This window comes from Ammospiza nelsoni, chromosome 9 (assembly GCF_027579445.1).
Source record: "Ammospiza nelsoni isolate bAmmNel1 chromosome 9, bAmmNel1.pri, whole genome shotgun sequence".
Lineage (NCBI taxonomy): Eukaryota > Metazoa > Chordata > Aves > Passeriformes > Passerellidae > Ammospiza > Ammospiza nelsoni.
In genome coordinates, this window is record NC_080641.1 from 13269611 (window position 1) to 13296414 (window position 26804).

The 26804-nt window shown below is 40.3% G+C and overlaps 1 protein-coding gene and 1 long non-coding RNA gene across 4 annotated transcripts; one reads left to right on the plus strand and one right to left on the minus strand.

Annotated features, from left to right (window-relative positions):
- The first annotated feature begins 2928 nt into the window (after window positions 1-2928).
- On the plus strand, window positions 2929-22278 carry LOC132076728 (uncharacterized). Of its 2 annotated transcripts, XR_009418961.1 has the most exons (6): window positions 2955-3094; window positions 3329-3504; window positions 6502-6580; window positions 7300-7341; window positions 7459-7516; window positions 20139-22278. It is a non-coding gene; the product is annotated as an uncharacterized LOC132076728 (long non-coding RNA). The 2 variants fall into 2 exon arrangements; XR_009418962.1 differs by lacking the exon at window positions 3329-3504 and having other exon boundaries at window positions 2929-3094.
- On the minus strand, window positions 10489-26730 carry UCHL5 (ubiquitin C-terminal hydrolase L5). Of its 2 annotated transcripts, XM_059478005.1 has the most exons (11): window positions 26512-26730; window positions 25125-25188; window positions 22939-23044; window positions 15883-16008; window positions 15737-15798; window positions 15529-15659; window positions 14240-14303; window positions 13086-13188; window positions 12549-12662; window positions 12280-12378; window positions 10489-11093 (listed from the first exon to the last, which is right to left on the minus strand). In XM_059478005.1, exons 1-11 carry the CDS (start codon window positions 26591-26593, stop codon window positions 11049-11051), a joined length of 996 nt encoding a protein of 331 aa, XP_059333988.1. In that variant the 5' UTR covers window positions 26594-26730; the 3' UTR covers window positions 10489-11048. The 2 variants fall into 2 exon arrangements, with proteins under 2 accessions (XP_059333988.1, XP_059333989.1); XM_059478006.1 differs by lacking the exon at window positions 12549-12662.
- Window positions 26731-26804: the final 74 nt, after the last annotated feature.

The window sequence follows — 26804 nt, forward strand, 5'->3', positions numbered from 1 at the left end:
TTTGTTTTTCTGGCCCACCTGCAATGTTACTTGGGATGCTCCAGCAAACAACCACCTGATCTACTGGCTGTGGGAAAAACACCACAAAACCACACAGACTTTCACCTGCAAAATGACTCAATGAATCCATGGTGGGAGTAGGCTTTGCAAATGAGTAGGCTTTGCAAAAAAAAAAAAAAAAGTTTTATAAAGGTCACCTGCTTAAAAGACACCTTATAGTGGCTTCTGCATCACTGTTCTGAGCTTCTTGGGAAGTTTGGGAACCTACATGCAGATGAGTTCTCTCCTTCTAATTCAGCTGTACATATCATACCATTGGAAAGCTATGACTCCACAAGTTCTTTCAAATGGCTAGAACACTTTTCCCCCAGGTATCCAGCATGTAAACTGTAATTCTTAGTGCAGATTAAAAAAAAAAAAGCTAATTATCCTTCATATCACTACATATTACAGACTGGGAAAGGTCAATTTCCTAAGTGTCATGAAACAACCTTTTACAGCACTGGTTAGTTAAGAGATTGAGGCCTTCATTAAATGGGATATCAGTTTTTGCCATCACTATGAAAGGAAGCCAGCATCAGTGCTACCCAAGGCTTCTAAGCCCCATACAAAGTAATTAAAGCATTATTTAATATACACTCACTGAATCTCAACTTCTGTGATGCTTAATTCAACAAGATTGATAATGGCTCCACCCAGATTGCTGGTGAATCATTGGCAACATGTCAGAAGTTTCCAAAAACATTCCTGCTCATTTCTCTTCATCTGCTTTAGCATGAGCCCTTTTATATAATAATACACGCCTCAAGATGCCCCTAAATTAAAGTCTGTGTTATTAATGTCTGCAATTTCCAGATTCATACGTTCATCTGCTCACTGGAACATAAGTTTAAATTATCAGCACACCACAATCCCATCAGACATTTATAGAATATTTCATTTTAAACTAAGCTAGTTTGGATACAAGCTGACAAAAAAAACCTCACAAAAACGAACAGCAAAACACCAGAAACCATACAAGTTACTTCCCACTTATGTCAAGGAAGGTTCCTGCTGCTCATAAATGATTGACAAACTCAAGTCTCTGGTTGTCAAAACAGACTGCTCTGATGGTACCTGCCTTTCTAAATTTCCCTCCAAGCAGCCTGTCAGGCTGTCTGCTTTGACAGACCCTTTTCTAGGACAGGAAGGCAAAGCCATAAGCTATCACTGGGAAAGGAAAACGTGCCTGATAATGCCTGCTTCTATTTACGTTAGTGGAAACCATAATTTCATTATCAGCATTGTGTATTAATGCACTGAAGAAAGGCATGGAGCTCCTGGTGAAGTTAGAAACTGGCAATAATGTACCAACTGCTCCTGAGCACAGGTTATTTATACAGCCATGAAGTCCCATATTAGCTTCATTGACTTCAAATGCAGCAATACAGACATTTATAGCTGACAAAATTAACCACCTCCACATCCTCATAAGCCTGAAAGAAGCAAGAAAACATAAGTTTAGGAATACATTAACTTCTGCCTCAGAGTATTCCTGTATTATCTCACAATTCTATAACCAAATAATGTGAATAGAGTATAAATGCTGCATTTATCTTCCAGCAGAGTCATTAAATGACAGCATTGCTACACCAGTTACAATGATTAAAGCAGCTCAGCTGCAATCCAGGTTACTTTGAATCCGTTAATTATTTTTGCAAATTTTTAATTTTTTCCCCCCACTTCAGCCATTTTCAATATGGCAAAAAAAGCACAGAAAACCGTAGCTTCTGCTGGAGGAACAAATGATTTGTCACGCATACTTGACTAAAATGTATAAAAATAAGAGATACATTCTGGATAAAAAGGCGTGCAGAGATAAACAAAACATTCCCAATTCCTTCGGGAAAAAAACCAAAACCTTCATCAGTTCCCTGCTTTAAAACAAGACAGACCTCACAATGGCTTTTGAAGACAAAACCTGACACCAGGACATTCCCAACCATCAAAGCAAATTAAATCCCAGCTACACCAACACCGCACCCCCAGCATGAAACCCTACCCACTCTGTGGGTGTAATCCAACAGCCAAAACAATGCCAGGGTGGAAAAACTACTGCAAGTCAGGGAGATCCTGTGCGCTTTCACCATCGTTTGTCCCCACGCACAGGGAGCCGCGGCCACCTCGCTCTTCCCTCAGGCACGACAGACAAAAGAGCCACAACCCAGGGCGGAGAGGTGTCCCGGGGACGGGTAGGGCTCTGTCATTATTTTCCCCCCCGTCTCTGTTGTTCAACGCGACACAGGGACGAATTTTCTCACGCAGAGGCAGGCAGAGCCCCTGGAAACAACAACAGCAGGCAGAGGGGGCACACAAAAGCCGCCTGTCCCTCGGCCGCCGCAGCCTGAGGCGATGCCGCCTCTCCCCACCCCCAGCCGGACCCAGCCGCTCTCCGCCTCCCCCCCATCGGGCACAGCGAGCCGCGGTCCCTCCCCGCCTGCCGAGGCGTTCGGAAATCGAGCCCGGCAGGAGCCTGAGGCCTGGCGAGGCACAAAGTCGCGGAATTGTTAGAAGTAGAAAGCACCTCTGGAGATCATCTCGTCCCAGCGCCCGCCCCTCCGCCTCCTTTCTCGGCAAGGCGGGCAGAGCGCTCCCGCCCTATTGTTCCCCTCACCCCGCGGCGGAGGCAGCGCACTCACCACGCGGGCCGGGCTTCCTGCAGCGCCCAGCGGCCCCCTCAGCTCCGGCACACCGGGGCTGCCACAGCGCCCTGCTGCTGCTCCTCCAGTAGTACACGCGGGCCCCGGGGCAGCGCCGCCATCGCCCGCCGCCGCCCCGCTGCCACTCCGGCAGCGGCCATCTTGTGCGTCGACTGCTCCTCTCACCGCCCACCTCCCTCCCTCCCTCCCTCTCGGCACCACCCGCCCCTTCCTGCGCCCGCCTTCCCCCCCAACCGGGACGCGACGGGACGGAACGGGACGGGATGGGGAGAAATAGCCGAGTCACGGCCTGGAGCCCGTGAGGGCAGGGCGGGGGAGCTACCGCCCGTCTCGGGCAGGGTACCTCGCGCTCTGTCAGGGACGGTCTCCAATGTCAGATGCCTTCCTCCTTTCAGGTGGGGTCTTTTTCCCCCCTCCTCACCTCCTCTTGTCATAGTTAGCGGGCTCGGGGGTGGAGGTCGAGGCTTTTCACACTCGGAGTGGCTCCCGGGGAGCGCTCTGTGTTTTGAGAGCTTGCTGAGGGCCCCCGCCCGCCATTTTCTCTCCCTCAGGAACCTCTGTTGGCGACCCTGCGGTTGCCTCATACATCACACCTTAGTGCTTCAAGCCGGTTACTTTCCTTACTTCAGGGAAAAAGAACGCAAATTAAATTCCCTCTTACGTGGCCTTACAGGGCAAACCTTTCGGGGTTTTGCCCGCCAGTCCCAAGTGAAGGTGTAGAGATGGACTCCGTGCTGGAGAAGGTCCCCCGTAGCTTTGTGTGCTGCAGGACACACATCATCCTTAGCTTCAACCAACACCACAGGTAAGATGTCTGGGGACCCTCCAAGCTTTCCTGTATCACAGTCAGAACTAGTTGGGATACAGAAGAAATTTTAAAAGAAATTATAGAATGTCTTGCAATCACTTGACTTGCAGCATTTACTAAACACGTACCGACTGACTGTTTTAAATTGTTACGAGAGCTAATAACTTAGCATCAGGATATTTCAAGGTTACATCCACTTGATGCCTGTTTATGAGAGCATGAATATGGTGTAAAATACTAAGAAAGCTATATTTAAAGTAAAGACCAAAAATAGTATTCAGTGGTCCCATTTTATTGCCCATCTATTTTATCATGTCTATGCCCAGCTAGAGGCTCTGTGGGATCAATCCTGCTGTGATGCCATTGTGCAGGATGCTGTGTAGGAAATCACTGCTTTTCTCTTTTCCTTTCATAACACTGTAAGGAGTACCCAGTGTATTACTGTTAGTGCAGCATTGCATGACCTGGAAATACAATATAAATAGGGCATTGTCAAGTCAGAAGTAGCCCTGCCCAGAGCCAGGGACTCGAGAGAGCAGGCCTGCAAAAGCAAGCTGGGTTGTGACATGCAGACAGAAGACAGAAATTCCTACAGACAGGGAAAAACTACATAAGGCAAGGTTATTCTTCAGTTCTTGTTTCTGACTCTTGTACTGACCATAGACAGATTTTCATTAACTTTACAAGAAATGTGGTACTAGTAACTAAAAGTGTTATTTCTATCTGTTTTACTAAAGAAATAATCTCTATTATTTAGCTTTTCCACCAAAACAACCTTAATACTTATCAAGGATCAGCGTTTAAATAAAAGAGTATTAAGAAAAGCTATCAAGGATCAGTGTTTAAATAAAATAGTATTAAGAAAAGCTATTAATTTCTGAAAATGTAGTTTTCTAGCCACAGTCACAGGTATCGAGATCTTACGAACACAGAAGATTAGGATATTTACAAAGAGCATCTTTGACTTAGCAAGAGCTTTACTATGAGCTAGAAAATAAGTGTAAATTGGAAATGTCCAAGGCTGGACTGGACAGGGCTTGGAGCAGCCTGGTCTAGTAGAAGTTGTCCCTGCCTGTGGCAGGATTTGGAATAAGATGAGCTTTAAGGTGCTTCCAACCACAGAAACCTCTCAATCATCTTTTGCAGACTCCTCCTTAAATGTTACAGTAGAAATGTGAACCTTGTTGGAGTTGTCAGTGCCCTGATTAGAAGCAAAAGATGGCATTAGGAATAGCTAAAATGGAAGGTGTTCTTTGTAACCTTGGTTTAATGTCACAGAAGCTAGAAATGGTCAGGGCCTGAATCCTGTTATTTCTAGCAAGTGACTGTACAGTGTTCTGATGTTCTGTTCAGTCTGGGTTTCAATACTCCAGTCTGGGGACTTCTACCACTTTGTTTTTTGTTCCTGTATTGTGGAAAGGCTTCATTTTTCATGTAGTTTATGTTTTCCCTCAACATTTACTTGCATTGCCACTAGGAACAAGCTAACAACAATTTTCAGTAGCATAGGTTACCACAGTAATACATGGTGGAAATTTAAAGAAGTAGGATATGAAATCACCTTATTGTTCTTATTATGTAACACTGCACAGATGAGCACTTCAATTCTCAAACCCCACTTTACACTTCCATCAGAGTCAGGCTTTTCTGATGTTTATTCTTTGTTATGTTTTCTGAAAGTTGAGACATGTGCAGATGAGCTGGTTCTCTTGTTGGGATCTGGTGGCAATAGATAAGTTGGGTTATTTTTAGTGGCTGCCTTCCCCAGTTACGCAGCATTTCTTCCTGCGTGACACACTGCTTTTAGCATGAAACACAACGTGTTACTTGCCTTTAGGATTACTGTTTTCAAATATCATTTCAGCTTATCATTAAATCAGCTAGAATTCATCTCCACTTATTTACATTGTTCTTTCTTTTATGTTCTTAAAAGCCCACAGGAATTAGTTTTTATTCTACCGCACATAGTCTCAATTTTCAAATCTTTCTCTCCTTTTTCCCATCCAAAAGGGGATAGTGTGTAGGCATGGTTCTAAAATGTGACATTTGTGGCCACACTAGTAATGTTCCTCAAATTAAAAATGACTCCCCATTTTAGCCTCTATGACGGAGAGAAATACCTAAAATACCAATGTAACTGTCAAATGGTATCATCTCACCATTCAATTTTTTATATTACTCCTTCCATATAAAACTGCTCTAGAACTGTGGTACCAGGATAGCTGTCTTTAAAAAAAGAAATGTGTATTTTTTAAATGTCTTGGCAGTGTTTCAGTTTGCTATTTTAGTTAGCAATGTGACTTGTAAAGCTGATAGAGGAAAAATTCTCATTTTGAAACCTGTGATACCAGAATGGAAGAATGAAATACTTCTCCAGGTGGCTGCAAGCATGTCCTTGTTATTTCACACAGTGAAAATTCTAAACCACAGACAATAAAAAAGAAAATCCTTAGCACTTGTATATGCTTGACCATCATGTTAAAAAAATTGACCCTCACATTAACAAAACCTAAATTCCTGCACTTTTATAAAATTCCACTGACAAAAGCAGAAGACTGTATCCATCCAACAACCATTGAAAAAAAATCCAGTGTTCATTAGAGAGCATGCTAAATGTCATCCAAGCCCATGGGATGCAGATGCAACTATTGGAGCTAGTTTTATTTGCTTATTTTAAATAATACAATTTCAAAATGCAGCCTTACACTGTGGACATGCTCAGTGTCTCCAACATAACACACAAGGCTTCCATTTCCCATGTATAAAAGAAGCCTAGAGGATCTAAAGGAACGTGAAGTCCATATGTGTAACATGAGTGCTCCTCCTTGAAAGATTCTCTCCCAAGCATTCACAAATTCACAATTTGCATAAATAAATAATACTATATAACCCACCAAACATCAGATTTGTTTAAAAAAATTTTTGCAGTTCTTTGATGCTGTTCATAATAAATTTGCAGAATACCAATACAATTATTAATGTTTGTGTTTTCAGCCTACTTGGAATGCAAAGGTCTATGTAAATATGCCCCCTGACTGCAGCTGCTGTGGAAAAAGAAGTCATTATTAGAAGGGTAAGAAACTTTGTTTTGGTGATTTCTCATTAGAGGTTTCACTTCCTTAAGCATCCCATCTCATCATCCTCCTTGTCCCACTGGTGTTGTGGGATGCAGAATGCTGGTTCAGGAGTACCAGATTCTCCTCCTTACTGCCTTTTCTGCTTATATGTCATTGCCTGCTTTGCTCCAACCCCAGAGCTTCCAGTGTCATTCAGCACATCTCCTCTCATTTTGGGATAAAAATTTTGAAACAACAGAAAGTAGAAGAATTTGCAGCAGAGCAAGTCTGTAGTTCCACTAGGCAGAGCAAGGCAGAGGCAGCACCACACCACATCCTTGTCACTCCAGTGCCCTCTGCTGAAGTAACCATCTCCTTGGCAGGGGCAGGAGCCTCTGCCAAGTGCCATATGCTGCCACCTCTTATCTTCCACTTGACTTCCTTGTTGTATTTCCTTTTCTATTCTGTCTCAACAGAAAAGCAGAAGTATTTATTTCCTTTCTTTGCTCCAGTGGTACTTTGGTTGAAATTTGTTCTTTTCCTTCATAGCATTGCTGCACCACATTTTACAGCAGCCTCTTAATGGGCTTAGGAAGGTAACATCTATGTTGGGATGATAACCAATCAAGGCAATTATATTTTATAAGAAAGCCATTTTGTGTGTGTGTGTGTGTGTGTGTGTATAAAGCTGAAAACCACTTAAATTAACAATGTAATTTTTGTTCTTTTCTGGCAGGTTTACTCATGTACTATAAAACTGGGAGAAAATGAGGGACTGGTAAGGCTAAAAAGAAGTTGCTATCTTTTTATTGTTTATAAAAGATTTTTTCAAGCTTTCTTGAAGGCTTTTATAATCTGACATGTCATAATGTTCCCTACTCTTCTTTGAGTCTAGCAGGTGAAAGAAGCAGCATTTACAGAAGAAGAAAAAGGAAAATCACTGAAGGAAATGTGTAAGTTGAGTGAAAGTTAGTAATCCTGGAATTGGCTCTTATTACCTGACAGAGAGAGATAGTATTTGTGGTTTGGTGAGTTAGCTATTTTTGATGTTGTTTTTCTACATAAGCTACTGTTAGAATTACTAAAGAAAAAATCAGTGAAAAGATCAGAACATCCTGTGAGCACAGATAGAGCTTACATTGTGTATACATTTTGGAGATATTAAACTCATTTATTTTTAGCAAGTGTCACCAATTTCTCAGAGATTAATCGATTCTTTTTATGTGCTCATCGAGGCACATGGAACGCACAAGTCCTAGCCTGTCAACAAATGCCAGCTATTTTGAGAAGCACACTTTCTGCTGTTAGGGAAACTTCTTGTTCTTGTACATATGGCCACATAGCTGCAGTCTGTTTCTCCCCAGTGTTTCTGTGGCTTTGCTAGACAGACATGTGTTACCTGCATGAAAAATATGAACCATAAAATAACTTACCTTCCTTCTGAAGTCCTTAGTCATTGCAACTTGAATGTACTTTGACTTCAGCAATTCGATATCAGAAGGTTGTTCAGGTGGCAGTTTATTACAGACTCTCCCAGGCAGCTGTTTTTCATATCATTGTTTCCATTAACATAGTGCTCTGGGAAAAGAAAAAAGGCAAGAAAAGGAGTGTCCTGTATTTTCATACACAAACCCCACCCTCTCCTTGGACTTCCTTCCACAGGAAGCACATGGGCATGTATGCACTTATTTGCATAATTAATAGCTAAGATAAACTGTTTCTACCCTATTGATGAGTCAAACACTGAAAAGCAGTTGAGGGCAAACAGGGTCATTCACTGATCTCTCAGGTGTAGCTGCTAAAACTCACAAGGTTTGGGAAGCAGAGGCTGAAACCAGTTGTACTGGGTTTGCATGGCCTAGGTTTTGGTAGTATGGGGGCTATAGGGGTGGCTTCTGTGAGAAGCTGCTGGAAGCTTCCTCCATGTCTGGCAAAACCAATCCCTGGTAGCTCCAAAGATGGAGATGCTGGCCAAGGCTGGGCCAGTTCAAAATGTTGGTGATGCCTCTGTGATAGCAGATTTAAGAATAAAGAAAAGGAAATTGTGCAATTGTAATCGTGACTAGAGAAAAGGTGAGAATATGTGAGAGGAACAGCAGACATCAAGGGGCAGTGAAAAAGGAGAGGCAGGAGGCGTTCCAGGAGCTGGAACTGAGATTGCTTTGCAGCCTGTGGAGAAGACCATGGTGAGGCAGCTGTGCCCCTGCAGGCCATGGAGGTCCCCAGGGATGCAGCATTGCACCCACAGGCCATGGAGGTCCCCAGGGATGCAGCATTGCACCCACAAGCCATGGAGGTCCCCAGGGATGCAGCATTCCACCCACAAGCCATGGAGGTCCCCAGGGATGCAGCATTCCACCCACAGGCCATGGAGGAGCCCCATGCCAGAGGAGGGGGATGCCTGAGAGGAGACTGTGGCCCTGTGGGAGGCTTAGCAACCACTGAAAACATCAGTGTGTTACCAACACTTTTCTCTCCATCCAAAACACAGCACTGCACCAGCTACCAAGGAGAAAATGAAGTGTATCCCAGCCTAGCCAGGATCAGCTTCCTGTCCAGCTCTGCATTCACGTGACCCTATCCTAATATACAAATAACGGCCTTTAAAGCCAAGACACACATTTTGAAAAAATGGTTCTATGAATTTTGCAAAAAAAGTTAAAAATTTGCCACAAGTTTGATCAGAAAAAGATTCATAATGCAACAGAAAACACTAGTTTTGAAATGTTCTACTTCTGCATTAAACAGCCTTTTTAAAAAACTAAGCATTTTTTACTACACAGAGTAACAAATTTGTTAAAATTTCATCTTGACATCCATCCTTTTTTTTGTCTGTTGACAAATCCAGAAAGATTGCTTGCAATATGTTTCCTAATTTCTTAAACAATTACTACTAAAATTTGTTCATAATTGCAAAAATAATCATCTGCTTGAGCAAAATTCCTTTTCCTTTTGTGCCCAAGTGCAGCAGTAAGAGAGAATGAAATTACTTCAGTACAAATTTAAGTTGACATCTAATATCCAATTGCAAAATTCTTCAAGGATGACAGGGTACAGCAGGAGTCATCAGGCTACCACTTAAAAAGACAGACAATATTTTCAACAGGTTGAAATGGAGTTTCAAGTGTAATTTTAAAAGCAGAGACATGTCTCTTCCACTGTAAGAGTCTTCCCATGTCCTTGGACAATAAGGCTGCAGTGAATTACTAAAGTAAGAAACTCTCACAAGGGTTTATGTTCTCATTAACCTGATGAATTTTGTACAAAATTGATATCCACAGATAAGGATCTCAGGTTTTTCTAAAACCAAGCTTACCTTTCCAGCCATGGCAATGACTTGAGATCCTTCCAACAGTGAAGAGCACACTGTTTTACTTCTTCAGCCAAAATTTTATCCTGTTTATATAAATATATATGCAATATATACAAAGAACCACAGGTAACAGAATATTTTGTATCTTTTTCCTTTCTTATTCAAGTCTTTTAGGAAGAAACTGGAAGTTTCTAAACAAACACACATCCACTGACAGTGAATAGTTCAAGCAGTGTGTATTGTTGCAATGTTACTATCCATACCAAAACAACCTGTTCACAGCTCACATGCTGCCTGCAGGACACCCAGTGAACCCCATTCCCCAGCTATTTCCTTTGGTCTGTGGGACACAGCAACATTGTCATCAACAATAATCTTCCATCCCCTTTTTCCTTATATTACTTCTCAAAGTAAAAAAATAAAACAGTGCTTTAAAGACTTACACTGAATGTACTCCAGAAGAGGAAACCTTACATCCAGGAATATTAACTCCCCAAGCAATAGTGTGCCTTCTTTCCACCTTGAATTTAGAATGCATGTACCCAAGTCACAAGGCTGATGACCTCCATATCCTAATCATCTTGTCCCATAATAAAATACCACAGAAAAAAGTTTGCCAAAATAAAAATGGGAATATTTATTATCTTTTCTACCAAAGCAATGCAGTTCTTTTGAGATTATACATTGGTCTTTGCAAATGTTTCTACAGCTAAATTAATACTTTTCCATTTTGTAAAAAAATTAGACACATACTTCATAAAAACAAAGACACAGGCTATGTCACCGAACAACTGGCAGGATTGTAACTGTTAGTAGGGATGAGCAAAGAAAGCTCATGCGTATACTTAAACCTCTGGCATTTGTATCATTATCATGTTCCAGTGGGACAAAATGGGGACATTTTCCTTGCACATTTCTGGGTCCACTTCCCAAGCTTTCAGACAGACTGTTAAATACTGGATGTGACCAGGAGAACCTAAACATTGCTCAGCAGTACTACATGCACAGGATGCAGGGGAAGGAAGAGTCAGACCCATGCAAACAGTACAGGACAAACCATTACAACTGGCAAACGTGCACTGGACAAAAATTGAAGTTTATGAAAAGCTTTATTTGTTGTCATGAAAATAGTATCAGAAGCAAGTAACTGTATGTGTTTTGCAAAGTCATCTTCATTTGGCCTCCTGAGCTTTCTTGGCATTCTGTTTTTCTTTTGCCTAGAAAACAAGGGGAGATGATGTCAAGCTTTGACAAGATGAAGGTCATTCTGGATCTTTGAATGACTACAAATACAGGTTTAAATAAATTATGCAAAAGAAATTGAGATAAGGTAACTTCTCTAGGGGAAAAGCACTATTTTAAAAACATAATTTAAACTTTCATTTTTCATAGCTCTATACAATTTCATTTTACATAGAAAAAACTCTTCCTAATGGAAACATTTTATGTCACAAGAAAACACCACAGTCAGACATACAGATGATCAAAATTGAACTCTGAAACGCACCAAGATCTTAAATAAGTGGGAAAAACCCCCACAAAAGCTCCTGTCAAAATATTTGCAGACAGATTCTCATATCAATCATAAATAGTTCAAACTGGTAAGGAACTGGAACTTTCTTCCTTATGAATTTACTTCAACAGATTGGGCAAGAAGAGGGGACAACTCAGAAGCAATACCGGCCAACAGCTTTCTGTCAAAACATTAATTAATTCTGAATCAGGCTGCTGCTTGTTACCACTTATTGAAGTGAACAGAACAGCATCTAATTCAGTGATTTAGAATTAAGATCTGTTACCACTAATTCTCTGGTAACTTACTTCTGAGAGCAGCTTGATGGGTATTATCAATGACTTCTGTTAACATGAAACTGGATTAAAACTCCACAAGTCACTCTCTTAAAAACTACAAGCCTGCAAATGTACTTTCCTAAATAAATTCAGCTAAAGAATGTACTTATTAATTAACACACAGCTCTTTTTTCATTACACTAATTCAGAGAGCCTTTCTCAGTGAGTATAAAATCAGGGATCCTGCCTCTGGCACTCAAGCATAAGTGTACACTAGCACAGAGCTGACTACAGTTCAAGTGCCTGACCAGTTTCATAACCTTGCCAAAGTGGCAGACACGCTTATTTATTAAAGTTTTAATACAAACCTTAGCAGTAAATCAATGTTAATGGCCAGCTACCTTAGAAAGGGGAAGCCCAAGGCAGTAAATGAGCACAGGAGCAGGGAAAAGGGAGGGACCAAATTCCCAGCCCTGTGCCATGGCTGCCACGGGAGTGCAGGGAGCCATCCCTGGCCAAAGAACTTGGAAGAATAAATGACATGGGCTCTTTTATTTAAAAGAGAAGGTATGAAGAATTATAGTAATATACTGTCAGCTAGGAAATACTCACTTTTTCTACTAAGGGTATTAACTGCTGGTGCTCTGCTAGAGTCTTTAACAATTCCATGATGAAAGGCAGGTAGTTATGTTTTCTTCTAATATTTTCAATCTAAAAGTAAATTAAAAGCATGAACAGAATTATTATATAGCTGAACTATCTTCTAGTTCCCATCCAGTTCCTTCACATTAATTGCAAAACTCCCACATATATATATAAAAAAGCTGACTTGATCTTACAACTGTTCCAGTAATTTCATCAGAAAAGCAAAGACTACATACCTTATATCTTTTTAATTTTTGGTTCTCTTCTTCAATTAACATCTGGTATTTTGCAACTTCTGATTGTATAGAACTTAACATATTACTACTTTGATCTGTATCCATAGGCTCCTCCTTCCACAAAACAAAAATTTAAATTGATGATGTTACTCCATTTTTAAATTTTACTTTTTTAAAAGCAAGTTTTGTCTCAAGGGTATTTCTATCACAGAAAGAAGCAGTTTTGTTTACCATTATAGGTACATACCAGGAATTTCTGCAGTTAGTTACAAGCAGGTACTGGGAAAAAACCAGTTCCAGCTCCACAGCAAATGAGTCAAGGCAGAAGGTCAAAATGACACGGTCAGCACTGTGCTGAGTGCTCAGCTCCGAGCTGCAGCACTGAGTGCATCCACACTGTGCTGGACACATCTCTAGCAATCACTCCCTGCTTTTTGTGCTGCTGCTCCATTGGGAGCAAGGAAGGGAAGTGAATAGTAAAGCCAGCACAGAGAACTAGCAGGGAAATACTGAAGCAATTGAAATTCCATGGCCTACCTCTGCCAGTTGCTGCTGTAGCTCTGCAATCCTCTGCTCATATATCATCTTCCTGTCAGACACAATAGCCATCAGGTTAAACCTTATCTCACCTTCACTGTATCTAAATGAGGAACAGAAAAACAAAACAACAAAGACAACCCGCTTTCAAAATTAGGTACCAACATGACAACTCAAAAGCCCTCTCCTTGATTTCATTTCATGGAAACAAAGTTTTATATGGGTTTATTAAGTTGTGCTACAGATCCAATCTTGTTACAAAATAAAATCAGACCACAAATTAACTCCATCCAATATGTAACTCCTAATTACCTTCTCTCACAGAAATTTACTATTCCTGTCTGTGGTCACAAAACAAATACATAAACTGTCCAAAAAAGAAAACATGACAACAGAACTTACAGAAGATGCTTCACACAATAGTTTTTACTTTCTCATTACTATTACATGTTAGAAAATATTGGAGACTTCTCCACACAGTGTGAGAAGTGCATTCAACAATTAGACTAGCAGGCCTTTTGGAGGTTAAGTTCTCCAAAAACAACTTGGTAGTCCTGTTTTGCTTATCAAAAAAACGGTCTTCAAGCAAAAACTTAGAATTGTTTTCTAAAAATGGCATAAAATGAACTTTATTTCTAACAAATTTGCAACTGCACTTTGGAAACAGAGTTAAGAAGTAGCAAATTTTCACAGTATGTTTTTCTAGCTTAAATTTCTAAGATAAGCCATTCCTAAGAAAAACTTCAGATCTCTATATACCAGCTGTATGGACAGAATGACTGTCTAATAATTTGAAGTGCATAGGCAAATGTTATTAATGGTCATGTCACTCTTAGCTTCCACTCACAAAGATGCACAGCTGTGTTACACATAACAATCTTCTTTTCCAGAGCACTCGTAGGATCTCTCTTCAGTACACACACCTACTTGGATTAATTATGCAGCAGCACAGTGTATTTGAGATTTATCTATCATCACATCTGCCTCATGTTGGGCAACAGGTTCTCAAGTCACACAGTGATATGCATAAAGAAATGATGCATAAGTGCCATTGCTTAGAAATTCAGCAGCAATCCTTTAACTAAGGAAGTTAAGACAAAGGAATTTTCAAGCATAGGGAAGGTGCTATATTTAAAGGCATCACAACCATTTACTTTTGTATGCGCTTCTCTATGACGGGCCGCACTGCACTTATCCAGTCATCCTGATGGCATGCACCTGGGGGAAACAGGAAAAATTCATCATCTTTGCAAAATTTAACAAAGGAAAAAAGTCAGTATCATGGCAAAATTTATTTCAGAGTTGACTCTCATCATTCAGGCTTATGCAGCAACTTCAGAGTATGTAACATGTTTTTCCTTAGCTACTGCAGTCTGAAAGTACTTAGTTGAGTTTTCAGGAGGTGGAAGATGTTTTATTAATAGTAATAATTAGATAATGCAGTGACCAAGGCAATGGAACAAAGCTAAATTTTAAGGGCATAAGCAGCTAACATTTGTTTTGCTGATAACAAGTAATAATGGGGTGGGGGAAAGTATGTCACATAGTATTTTTATGACACAAGGGGAATTAATTGGTATGACAACACTGAAGTAGACAGCAAAGGAAAACACTGTGGACAGGTACAGCTATTTAATGTTAAACTCTTGATTTTGTCTATGTGGATGCAATATAATGTTAAAAGGTCAGGCAGAAAGAAAAACCATAAAAGGATATACGATAGAGAATTTGATTTCAAGTTATATGACAAGATACCCAGAGGTAATTTCCTAAGTTGAAAATGCCTCTTTTGCAATTTCAAGACCTTAAAGTAAATTTAGACTCAATCTTGTGACCACACAAATGATGTTAATGTTCGGTCCAAGGACTGTACAGTCTCTCTGGACAGACTAAAGACAAGATTAAGCAGCAAGCTCTTGCTCAGCCTAAACATAAATGAAATTGTCAACAAATTTGGGAAAACACTGGGAATGGAGTGTGGAACTCTAAAGTACAGACACTTGATAGGCAGTGCAGAGCTTTTCAAGACTCAACAGGGCACACATATCTCAAGAAAGATTACAAAACAGAAGCAGTGTGTAAACACAAGCCACATAGAGGAAAAAAAAAGTGTCTGGAGTCAGGTGTAAATATTCTCCTTTTATGTAAACTTCTGTCTTGCAACAAAACTATCAAGGTTTTGTAAGGGATTGCAGGACCTGATCATTTGATTACTAAATGAAAATCAGAGACATGGAGGAAGCAGGGAGGAAATTGTATTTTCAGACCAACAAAATTAAAACAATACAAACGACTGCAAGGAAGTACAAGCCTACAGCACATTCAGAAAACTTTCAAGATATTATTTTAATAAATAATTTGCTCTGAACCTATAACATATGACCAATTTATTGCAAAAAGCCATTGTTAAAATAAAGGATGTTCAGCAAAAATGTAAAATTACCTAAATCAATTGGTCCTTCCCTTAAGCCATCTAGCTCATATAGCCTCCCATTAACAGGAACATAGCTTACAAAGTGAAAGGCATCTTCTTCCTTTGCTGAAGACTTTGCATCAAACTCAAACATCTGTTGTCTGCAAAGAAAATTTAAAAACCCCTGAGATTAAAAAGGATTTGTTGAAATTTTGGCCAGATTTAAAACATATGTTACCTGGCAAAACTGTTGTGAACTTGCCGAATCACTTCTGAGTTGCTCAGTGCCAAACCTTTCATCTGAAAGGAAGTAACAAAACACCTGTAAACCACCAGAGCTGTAACACTGTGACACTCAAAATACAGAAAACACTGGTCACTCACTGCAGCATCAAAGCTTTGGGAAAATTCTTTAAATTCTGACAAGGTCTCTCCTAGATGAATGTCTTGATGAGCACAGTTTAACAGCACACTTACTATGGCTTGAGTTGCACAGGCATTATTTATGACCTAGAAAAAAGCATTGAAGAAAGAATTTGGTCAGTACTGGTGATAAAAGTTCACTCCAAACTGTGTTTGCTTTTGTTGCACACACACTTATGCTGATTCACATGAGAGTTACACCCTAACACAGACTGGATTTGCTGCCTGGGTAGCTACAGAAAAGCCCCTGCTATGATAAAATCAGCTCTGCATGCTGTCATACACAATTCACTGATAAAACTCATCTTTCACAGCTGTCCTCAGAAACTGCCATTCCACTGCCTCACCATCTCTCTAAAGTCAATAAGGAAAGACATAAATCCTTGGATGCCTGTGGAGAAACACACAGTAATATTCAAAGCAAGTGTCCCAAATTGTGTTATCTATGTTCTTAACAAAAAGTCAACTCTCCAAAGAAAAGTCCTTCAAATAATCAGATCTCCTGCTAAGAGTAAGATGTCAAAAATTTAATTTGAAGCAATAAAACACATTATGGAACTGAAAATTGTTATTAAAAGGTTTTATTGGACAAAAAAAGTCAAGTGTTCTAGGGATAAACTAATAAAAGCATTCCAGGATGTATGTATTGTTTAAATGATGGTTAGCTGAACAACATACTTGCCCAATACAGCTATCCTTTTCAAGTTAAAGTTACTAGTTTGACATTTCAGTGTTAAATATTCCACTTGGAGAAAATATAAATGACCCTCTTTGTATAAAAGCCATGTCTTTAATGTTGTTCACCAATAACCAAAGTAAAACACCATATTAAAAGAAAGAAGCTGCAAGGATTATTTAATCTGAGATTTAACTAAATGCTCTGTTATCAAATGGTATGAGGCCATAATACAAGACTTTATATTAGCAGTTTTTTTCTCAGAGAGCTATAGCTTAGGAATGAGTAATGCATCATTAGTCTTTGAGACTATTTTGCAATTGAAAATGCTACTTAAAACTTTCAGAGAGGATGCGACTTTTGTATAAAAATATGAAAATTAGTTCAGGGCCATGAATGTGAAACCACTTCCAACAAGAAAGGAGGGAAAAAAAAAAAGAGAAAACCCAAGCAACCTGTTTCACAATTGAGGCCAGTCCTAACAAAGGAAAACCTACTATGTTAATACTAAAACCATATCATAAATTTATTTTCTATACTTTAGGGTGTTCTCAGTTCAGGTTATGTATATACACAGATGATAAATAATCAAACATCTTAATTTAAGAAAAATACAATCTAGTTGACTTAAACAGTAATCAAGGGAGTCAGCTACACATAAGAACTGATTACAGCAGCCAAAACTGAAATTAAACCAAGTGCAGGTACACCAGCTAAGGGCGAGAATACACACGCGCAAAAGAAGGGACATACAAGGAAAATCCATCAAGGACACTGAAATGAAGAACCAGCAGCACAAAAACTCCAACTCCCAGAGCAGCAGAATGGCACACTTTGAATTACACTGTAACTTAGGAGAAAGAGGTAGTGCTAGGATGAAAGCAGGGAAACCTCACATGCATCAAAGTGGGTGAAGCTGATACAGTGTAATTAGGCTGACAGAGAAGCAGAAGGCACATCACCTGTGCTGCTGCAATGGAGGCAGGGTCACTACAGCAAATTGTATTTGGAAATGATAATTAATACAAAGCATTATAGGAGAGACAGGACTAAATGGCAACTAATTTTGCTGAAAAATTAAAATGGAACAACCAGTTGCTCTTTACAGAAACTCAATAATGGCTTCAAAACAAGGAAAGGAAATTTACTGAGATTTTGTATAGCAGGATACAACAGCTTGAAACAGAAAATAAAGTCAGAGGGAAAATTAGACTTTGCAAGGAATTAATGGGCTCATCAAATCAAGCATGTTTTGTATTCCAACTACATTGTGAAACAAGTCTGATGAAGTATAGGGACCAAACTAAACAAAGTCTGACTGCTAGAAAACACTGCAAAAGATGTGGATCTGAGGGGGAATAGCCTCCAGCTATTGAAATGAAAACACATTATAGAAATACATTCCAGCACTTCAGTCAAGTGAGAGGCAGGAGTTAAGGAAAAGGCAGCAACAACAGTCCTGTAGCAGAGGAATAGAAGGAAATGCAGGTGATGTGCATAGAAATCCAGTGTGTCCCTGGGTGTAGATGACACAGTGAGGATGGGATATCAGGACCAAATGCAGGCAAGTGTGGGATTTATTTGTCACACAGACACAGTGCCATCTGTGCACACAGCCAGTCCAGCACTGCTCCACACAACCTGTAGAACCCTTCAGGACACCCATCTCTCACTCCCAGTGTGTCTCTTACTTAGGGTGCCTCAGCATAACAGACAACATTCTTTGCTTTTAGCTAACATGATAATAGATTCAGGTTGTTCCCAAAAGATTTTTATTTGGACTTGAGGATTAAAAGGATTTTCTATATTTGTCCAGAAATACCAACATTTCCTGGATATTTCTGTCCAGGAAGCCTTGGTGAGGTATTAGATTGATCAATACTCAATACTCCAACTTAAAGCAGACACTCAGAGTTAAAAGATTGTGTAGGCAAAAGTTCAAGGGGTGTTTTACAATACTTGAAAGAAAACAGTAACATACATACACAGAAATATATCAAGAGAAGATTAACCTATCCCCAGGTGAAGTTCAGCTTAAACCATGCAACCACTTGATGAGGCTACTCTCTAAGTAAGATGCATGACTTCCTAACCATGCACCTTTCTCTAGGGATCACATCTGACCTTCTGGATCAACTTCAGGCAGAAGCACTTTAAATTCTTGACTCACATCTTCTACCTGATGGATTATGTATTTTGCTTTTCAAAAAAGCTGTGGACAAGCCTGGGCTGCAATTGGTAGTTTAACCAGCAAATTCACTCACAGAACATTCCAACATTACAGAATACTTGAGTTTTACAGAGCTCAACATGAAAAATTCAGCATGAAGTTCCACCATTTATTCTCGTTTAGAATCCCAATATAATTTTTCTATTTAAATTTTGTTGGAGTAAAGATATAATCTTTCTACAGCTATATTCAGTTACTGAATAATAGCTGAAAATATCTGATTTGTTTCATGTCTTGAAGTTGTACTTCTTGTAAGTTATCTGTTATCCCAAACTTAGCTTTAACACAGGTCTATCTTAATGTTACCAAATCTAAAAAGGTCATTTGAGTTTGAAATCAATTAAGTACTGGAAATATAAAAAAATACATATCCTTCCATTAGTGCCATAAACACAACTAGAGAGCAATGGTTTCTTATTAACAGTATCATTTATAAGACACTCCTTCTGAAGGCATTCCCAATTAATGAAGTTAATGTTCTGTCATGACAATGCAAAATAAAATAAATACATGGCACCTAGGAAAGGCAGGATACCAACAGTTCCATACTAAAAGCTGAAGAATTTATTAAACTCAGAAGTAGTTTCAGATCTGCAACAATGGCATTCTTTTTTGTCCAGAGACACTTCTGCAGTGCTCAGCAGAGAATGCAGCTCCTCCAAAGAGTGTGGCAGGGAGCTGAATACATTGAGCAGCTGTAATCATGTATCCATTGTGTGTGAAAACAACAGCAAGGGCCCACTGACGCAACACAGAAATCAGGAAATTCTGAGTTAAGGCTGAAACTGTATCCTTAACTCACCTCGTGGTGCCTATGTATCCTAGCTCAAAGGGAATGTAAGATCATCCAGAGTTCTCTGGCCTCAACCAGAGGACCAAACCATACCTAGGCATAACAGGGAGGCCAAATTTAACATGAGTGCACATAAAAGTGACCATTAAAAACACCCCTTTAATATGCATGCATACAAGACAGACTTCAAAATTCAATCCCCCAACACAGGCGTGATATAACTTGGAACAAGATCTAGTTGTCATTTGGAATTCAACTACAACATCACTATGGAAGTGGAAATGAGGAAAATGGGAGCATGCACAAGCTTCTTACCAAAATTGTGTTTCCTAGTGCAATTTTAAAGATGTTTTACTAGACAGTTTGAGAGCTGTAGCCTTTTACCTCTAAATAAAGTTCCCCATAATAAAACAATTTTTAAAATTGAACACATAATAAAGTTATGAACAGAAACAAAATTTCTCTCCTCTACTCAACTCTTGTTGTATATTAACAGTAGCCTTGTCTTGCTCACACAGGATTCAGGAAGACACGTGAAAACATGTCTGCAGTAAAACCAATTGTACCAAATGTCTTCAGATGGGAACATTTAAAAGAAGAAAATGCATGAGAAAAGAGAGGCAAAGACTTGTTGAGATTTTCCAGGCTCCAGTGTCATGACAGTTTTGAAGATACAGATCTACAGATCAATAACCTTAAATGTCATAAAAATTGTCTTAACCAATCTATTTGTTCTAGGATCCCAGCCTACAAATGAACATAGCGTAATTTTACATCATCCCTTTTGTAATGAAGAAAAAGGTCTTCTGGAAAGACCCTCAAAGCACGCACAAAATTTAGCTTAAAACATAAAGAGGAAATAAAAAAGACACATGAACCCAGCTGCACGATGGCTGGGAGGACTTGCTCTGTCACAACACAAATATTCAATACTAATGCTCATCTTGCTTTGTCCTCCTGGGTGACTCACAAGGATCCAGACTGTGGTTTGAGAAGTGCAGTAACTTCAGCAGAGACCAGCCCAGATACCATGCACAGAGAACTGCTGGGGGATGAGCTTCACTGGCTCACAGAGTTTCATGGCACCCTGCTCTCAGCAGCAGCAAATTATAAGATCTGACATGCTCAAGAAAACACTAAATCCTCAAAACATTGCTTGTCAAGTTGGATCCCTAACCCAGGCTAACTTTCTGCAGTGTGGAAGTCACCAGAGCTAAACTGGTATTAAACAGATTCCTCCAAAATATCCAAAGCAGTTTCTTTCTGTTACTTTTAATAATAATTTCTCTGCACCTATTTCTAGTTGTTCAGTCCCAATAGCTCAGTGCAGGCAAAACTGAACTGAAATGAAACATAAGCATATAGATGTCTTTAAGGAATGTTTTAATTTTGCAAAGCCAGTGCACTTGACTGACAGATAACAATTAAAAAGGAAAAACATTCTAATTCTAAACTTTATGCAAATGACTTTTGAAACATCTATTCCACGCCATCAAGTGGCATAACCAGGCAGTACTATTGTAAGAGTCTACATTTCTAGAAATTGGTTTCCACGCTAAAACTAAGAGTCACTCCAGCACACTCTCTTTAAAGGCAGCAGGTAAAGGAAAGGGACAATTAAAAAGGAGGTTTCAGCTTAAGAATATATTAAAATATGAGTGTTTCAAAGAAAAATATAAAATAAAGAAGACTTTTCACTGTTAGCCTTTAATTTTGTGGGGCTTGTTATCAAATCTAACATTATCCAAATTTTGTGATGTACATGCTGCAATCTCATCTTAAAGCTCAAGAAAGCTCCTCTTAGCTATTGCATTTAAACACAGTGTCAAGCTTCAAAAAAGGAAGGGGGTGAAAAAGCAAAAGAAGTGGAGCAAGCAGACAAATGCTTAGAAACTGTTCAGCATTCACAAGAACAGCAATTCTAGGACAACCTCAGCTACTCACAGGAAACAAGATGAAACCCCTTGAGTGAGGGAAAATTCATCTTCCATTTAAAATAAAAAAACAACATCCTCCAAAGAAATCCCTCTCTAGATTCCAATCAGAGTAATTTCCTCCCACCATGGAACTACCTTTTGAAAGCTACATCAAGGATTTTCTTTAAGTTCTTTGCCTCATGGCTGTTCTTTGGTTACAGCCCATGGCTACTAACAGTATGTTTGGTTAGACAGAAATCACAACCTAAACCAGTGTCTATGAGAGCTACCAAACTACAATTAGTAAACTGCTACTGATCACTGCATCATAAAAATGTTGGGCAGGGCTTGGCAGGACTCAAGAGCTACAGCAGGGGAAGAATGAAGAGAAGCAGCATTGAAAAAGCTGATCCACAACAGCATGATTATAAAAGGAATGAAACAGAAGTGCAGGTACAGAGTGGCCAGGATGACTATTTGCACTGTGTTCCATATTTCTATACTTTTATCTGGAAGTGTGAATACATTTTTTCATATCTTGAAATTTACATTCAAAATTTGCATTTGTGGTGGGAAATAAGAAAAAACCCAATGAAAAAAATAAAAGGCCCCCCCAAACCCCCACCTTTAACACCCCAACAACTACACCATGTAAGTCTTCAAAGAAATCCTAATAATTTGCCCTTTGATGTCAATGTTTTGTAATAAATACCCATAATAAATACTTCTACTTTCATTCTGATCACTTTCTCTTGCTTTTCTTTCTTGCAAAAAGCGCACACAGCAGTCTGTTAACTCTAAGACAAAATTTCACAACTACTCTGTATTTAATAAAACACAATGGACTACATCAGCTAAACCAATTTCCCAGTGATTCTAATTTAAATTCACCTTTCTGATTTGAATACTTAAAACTTGCATGCCAAAATGGTCTGCAAACCCTTAAAGGAAAGCATTATCCTACATATACTGCCCAAGCTTCAGAGCATTTGAGAAAAGTAAGAAATAAAAACAGGACCAAAATAAATTTCTTCTAATGAGTTGTTGAAAGTGGTTTCAAAAGAAGTAATTTGCTCATCCTGCTGAGAACATTTACCACAAGACACTTCTACTGCACAGAAGACCGAGTTACTTTATGGGTGAGGGCTGAAAATAAATAAGAGCTTTACTCTTCCATAGCTGCAATTTTTGTCAGACTTGACAGATTAAACTGATTTGCTTTGTCAATACACAGCTCCTACTCTCAGAATTTGTTGAAACTACTTTACCTTGCAAAATGTTGATTTCTGTGTACATATTAACAAAAAAACAGCTCCTTTTTTGGGGTTTTGTTTTGGTTTTTTTTTATTATTAAAAGCTATGTTTCATTATATAGCTAAAACAATTACTGAATTTCTCATACCTGCTTAGCAAAAAATATTGTATCCAGTCTGGAATCCTGGACAACAGAACCCGCTGGCTCCTCTCCGGGCTGCCACTTGAAGAGAAAAATCAGCCCATGTACTGGCCTGAAAAACAAAATTTATAGTAAAAAGGTCACCAATACTGATGAAAAATATTAAAATTATCTGTACTGTAGTTTAGCTGCATGCTGGTATGGTAATTCTCTTAATTCTTTCCAAATACCAGGAACATGCACTATAATTTTCAGATGTGCTTTTTTAATTAGACAAAAGACAATTCAGGTTTCTTTCTGTAAATGCTAAACAAACAAACAAACAAAAAATCCCAATCTGAATTAGCAATTAGCCACTAATTTTCAAAAGTCAGGACCAGTTTTCCTGGTTACTGCAACTTTTATAGTTGTAGAACTCTCATGTGAATTAGTTAGTGATAAACAGCTATCAAAGCATTTGTCAGTCATACACAAGGACAGGAACAAACATTTTGGTAATCCTTATAGACACAGATGAAATGGCCCAAAACTTCATGCTCTGAGTTAGCTCACCACAAGTAAGAGAAACCCAGTTTTCTCTTCTAGTAAAAATGTGTCTTGCCTTTCAGACTACATGTCCTGAATAGTAAACAGCTTTTACTACACATTGCACTGTATTTAGTACTTCCAGAACACAAAAATTTATTAATAAAGAAAACAGGTCTTAAAATCTTCAGTTACAGTAAGAAAAAAACTTATTCATCAACTTAAATCTAAGGTCATCATCAAAAAGCAGCCAGAAATGGTTTTGCTACAAAAGACAAACATAGTAGTGCACAAGAAACTTTTCCTAAGCTCTGACCAGAAATCTGAGATGCATTTTTTCAAAGTCTCTCAGTGGAATTCTCTCTTCAGCACGTGTCACACTTGAGACAGCTACAACACACAGGGTATCATCACACAATTTCAGAAAGCTTCAGCCCACAGAGTAACACCCTGTCACTTCAGAAGGCCCTTCTTGTTCTCCAGCCCAGCCTTTTATCCCCTCCTGTTGGTGCCCTGCCCCTGTGTGCCCTCTGTTCCCTTTGGTGGCTGCTCAGTGCCCCTGGGCACTCCATGGCTCGTTGCTGTCAGTGCTGCTCACCTGCTGCTCACAGCTGCACCCACTGGGGATGAGGCTGGGCCAGCCCCACTCACAATCACCACACACTGTGTGCCTACAGAGCTGCTGTTTAGAAAACAAAGATGCTTCTATATCCTTTCACTCCCAGTGCTCATACATTGAGTAAAATATTGCAGGTGTAAATGGGAAGGGAGGATGGAAGCTGGCCATCCCCCAGGACTAGAAAGACAAACATCTCCAGGATATGCAAAGCTGTTACTTAATGAACAAACAGGTAAATGCTCTGATGGTGCAGACAGCAAATAAACCAATTAATAGGCAACATTTCTGCCATTCAGGTGTTGCTGGTCAAACATCTTCAGTCAAAAATTCTAGAAGTACATCCTCTGTACCAATTCCTGCATCTTTTGAAAGATTAATCCTACAAGTATGGGATATTTGCACAAGATACAAGAGTACGATCCAGGTTAAATGATATTTTCCTCTTAAAATCCTGTATGTAAACATGGATAACAGCATGTTTACACATGGACAAAACATTAAAAGAATTAATGTTGCTTAATGAGGGCAAAATTGTTCCACGTGACACCAGTCATTATCAGTTATAAAAAGTCTATTTGCCTTCACATCCACATGGAAGTGGTTCTGTTGGAAAAATGAGTTACAAAGGTATCTAAGTACTGGAAAATTATTTAAGATAACAAAGGCAACACCCTGGGATGTGAGGAGAGAGGGAGATAAAGCAAGGACCCCAAGGAATAAGGCAAGGAAATTCACCCAAGAATTTGTTAAGAGCTGTAAGGCAAGCTAATGAAAAAATCGTTAGAAATCTACTTCCACATTCTAGCTACCATCAGCATTTCTTTCAAAACCTGATTAAGCTAGATTAAGTACCAAAGCATTAATGAAAAGCAATTTAACTGCCAGGTATTCCATTAAATCAAAATCCTACCCAACTTCTGTTGAAACTGAAGGAAAAAATACAAACACAAAATGCCCCAAACAACAGATCCACCAAAAATACACCTGAGTTTAGTACACATTCTTTCAGGGACTTCAGACAAATGTGAATAAAAATCATGTGCCTTACTTCAATTTTTCAAAGTTCTCTGGCTCCAAGCTCCATATTTCTTCAACTTGTGCTCCTCTACAGCCTGAAATAAGGAAAAAAAAAACCAGGTTTCTTCAACTAACTCATTTTAAGAGGGACACTGCCATTAAAGAGAGACTTATGAAAGAAAACACAAAGGCATTATGTAATATTTACAATTAGCATATCCAGGCTATGGAAAAGCCTATCTGTGGGCTTTAACAGACCTTGATTAAAAAAACCCAAACAAGACAGGCAGAGAAACTATTTCAGGAATTTCTGAACCTGTGTATGGTGATACTGTCTCTACAAGAGAGTTGCATTTAAAGAAGAAGCAGAGAAGCTTAAATATCTCTGATCACTTCATGTCCTTTGCTTAAGTGAAAACAACACTGTTTATAAAGGCATTATCAGCAAGCCCAAAGCAGAACTTTAAACATCTGCCTCCAGACAAAGACCTATGGTAGTAGACCAAAAATGCTGCATGTTCAAGCAAGACATTTGCATAATACACAGTCCAAAAGGTTCAAATATTTACTATGTGGAAGTTTCATTTAAATAAAAATGTAAAAGAAGCATGTCTGGAGTTTGTTTCTGAGAAAAAGACACAACAAAGTATGAATCAGTGAAATGTGGAATAAAATAATTTTGGTTCTTTGGCTGAGAATAACCTGGCTGCTGTAATAACCATATATTCACCGAAGATTTTAAATGCAATTCAACACAAAATTTAGCATTCTAGAAGGCCAGGCAGCCGCTTACAGGCTACCCAGCCACTGCAAAGCCCCACAGCTCAGCCTAGGCACAGCTCTTTCTCTGAATGTCCTCACTCCTGGGGCTCTGTAACCCGAACACCTTCCCACGGAAGTTCAGTTGGACATTCGGAGGAATTTTTTCAAAGGGCTGATGAGACGTTAGAATGGGCTGCCCAGGGAAGTGATGGAGTCACTGCCCCGGAGGTGTTTAAGGAAAGACTGGACATGGCACTCAGTGTCCCGGTCTGGCTCACAAGGTGATGCTGGGTCATAGCTTGGCCCCGATGATCTGAGCAGCCCTTTCTAACCCCAAGGGCGCTGTGGCTCCGCGGCAGTCCCTGCCGAGCCGTCCCGCCGCAGAGCAGCAGGTGCCGGCCGAGGGCCGGGCCGGGCCGCACAGGCCGCGCTGGGGCCGGGCTCGGCGGTGCCCGCAGGCGGCCGGGCCGGGCCGGGCCGGGCACACCACGGGAGCCGCGCTCGCCGCCGGCAGCGCGTCCCAGCCCCTTCCCGGCCCTGCAGCAACCGAGCCCCGCATGCCCTCACTGCCCGGCAGGGACAGCGGGCTCGCACCCAGCGATGTGGGAACAGCCCCGCGGAGCCCCCACCCCTGCCCGGCCCCGCTCGACGCTCACCGAAGCCCTTGATGAGCTCGGTGAAGACGCCCGGGTCGCTCTCCATGAGGCACCACTCGCCGGCGCTGCTGCCCCCGGACATGGCGGCGCTGCCGCCGCTCAGGCTGCGAGGCCGAGCCGCGCCGCTCCCTTCCCAGCAGGACCCGCGCCGGGCACCGCCATGGAGAGGCGGGGCGGCCGCAGGAAGCGGCGAGCGGGACTGGATCCGGGGCAGCTGCGGGCGCGGGCGGCACCGCCCCGGCCGCGGGAGGGCCGCGCCGCGCCTCGGGGTCGCGCTCCGGGGCGCCTCGGGG

Excerpts from the sequence above, each read along its gene's own strand:
- UCHL5 (XM_059478005.1), bottom strand. The coding sequence starts at position 26,593 with ATGTCCGGGGGCAGCAGCGCCGGCGAGTGGTGCCTCATGGAGAGCGAC. Across the intron at positions 25,189-26,511 it reads CGAGCTCATCAAGGGCTTCG|GCTGTAGAGGAGCACAAGTT; the intron begins GTGAGCGTCGAG and ends TCCTTATTTCAG. Across the intron at positions 16,009-22,938 it reads CAATATTTTTTGCTAAGCAG|GTCATAAATAATGCCTGTGC; the intron begins GTATGAGAAATT and ends GCTTTTTTCTAG.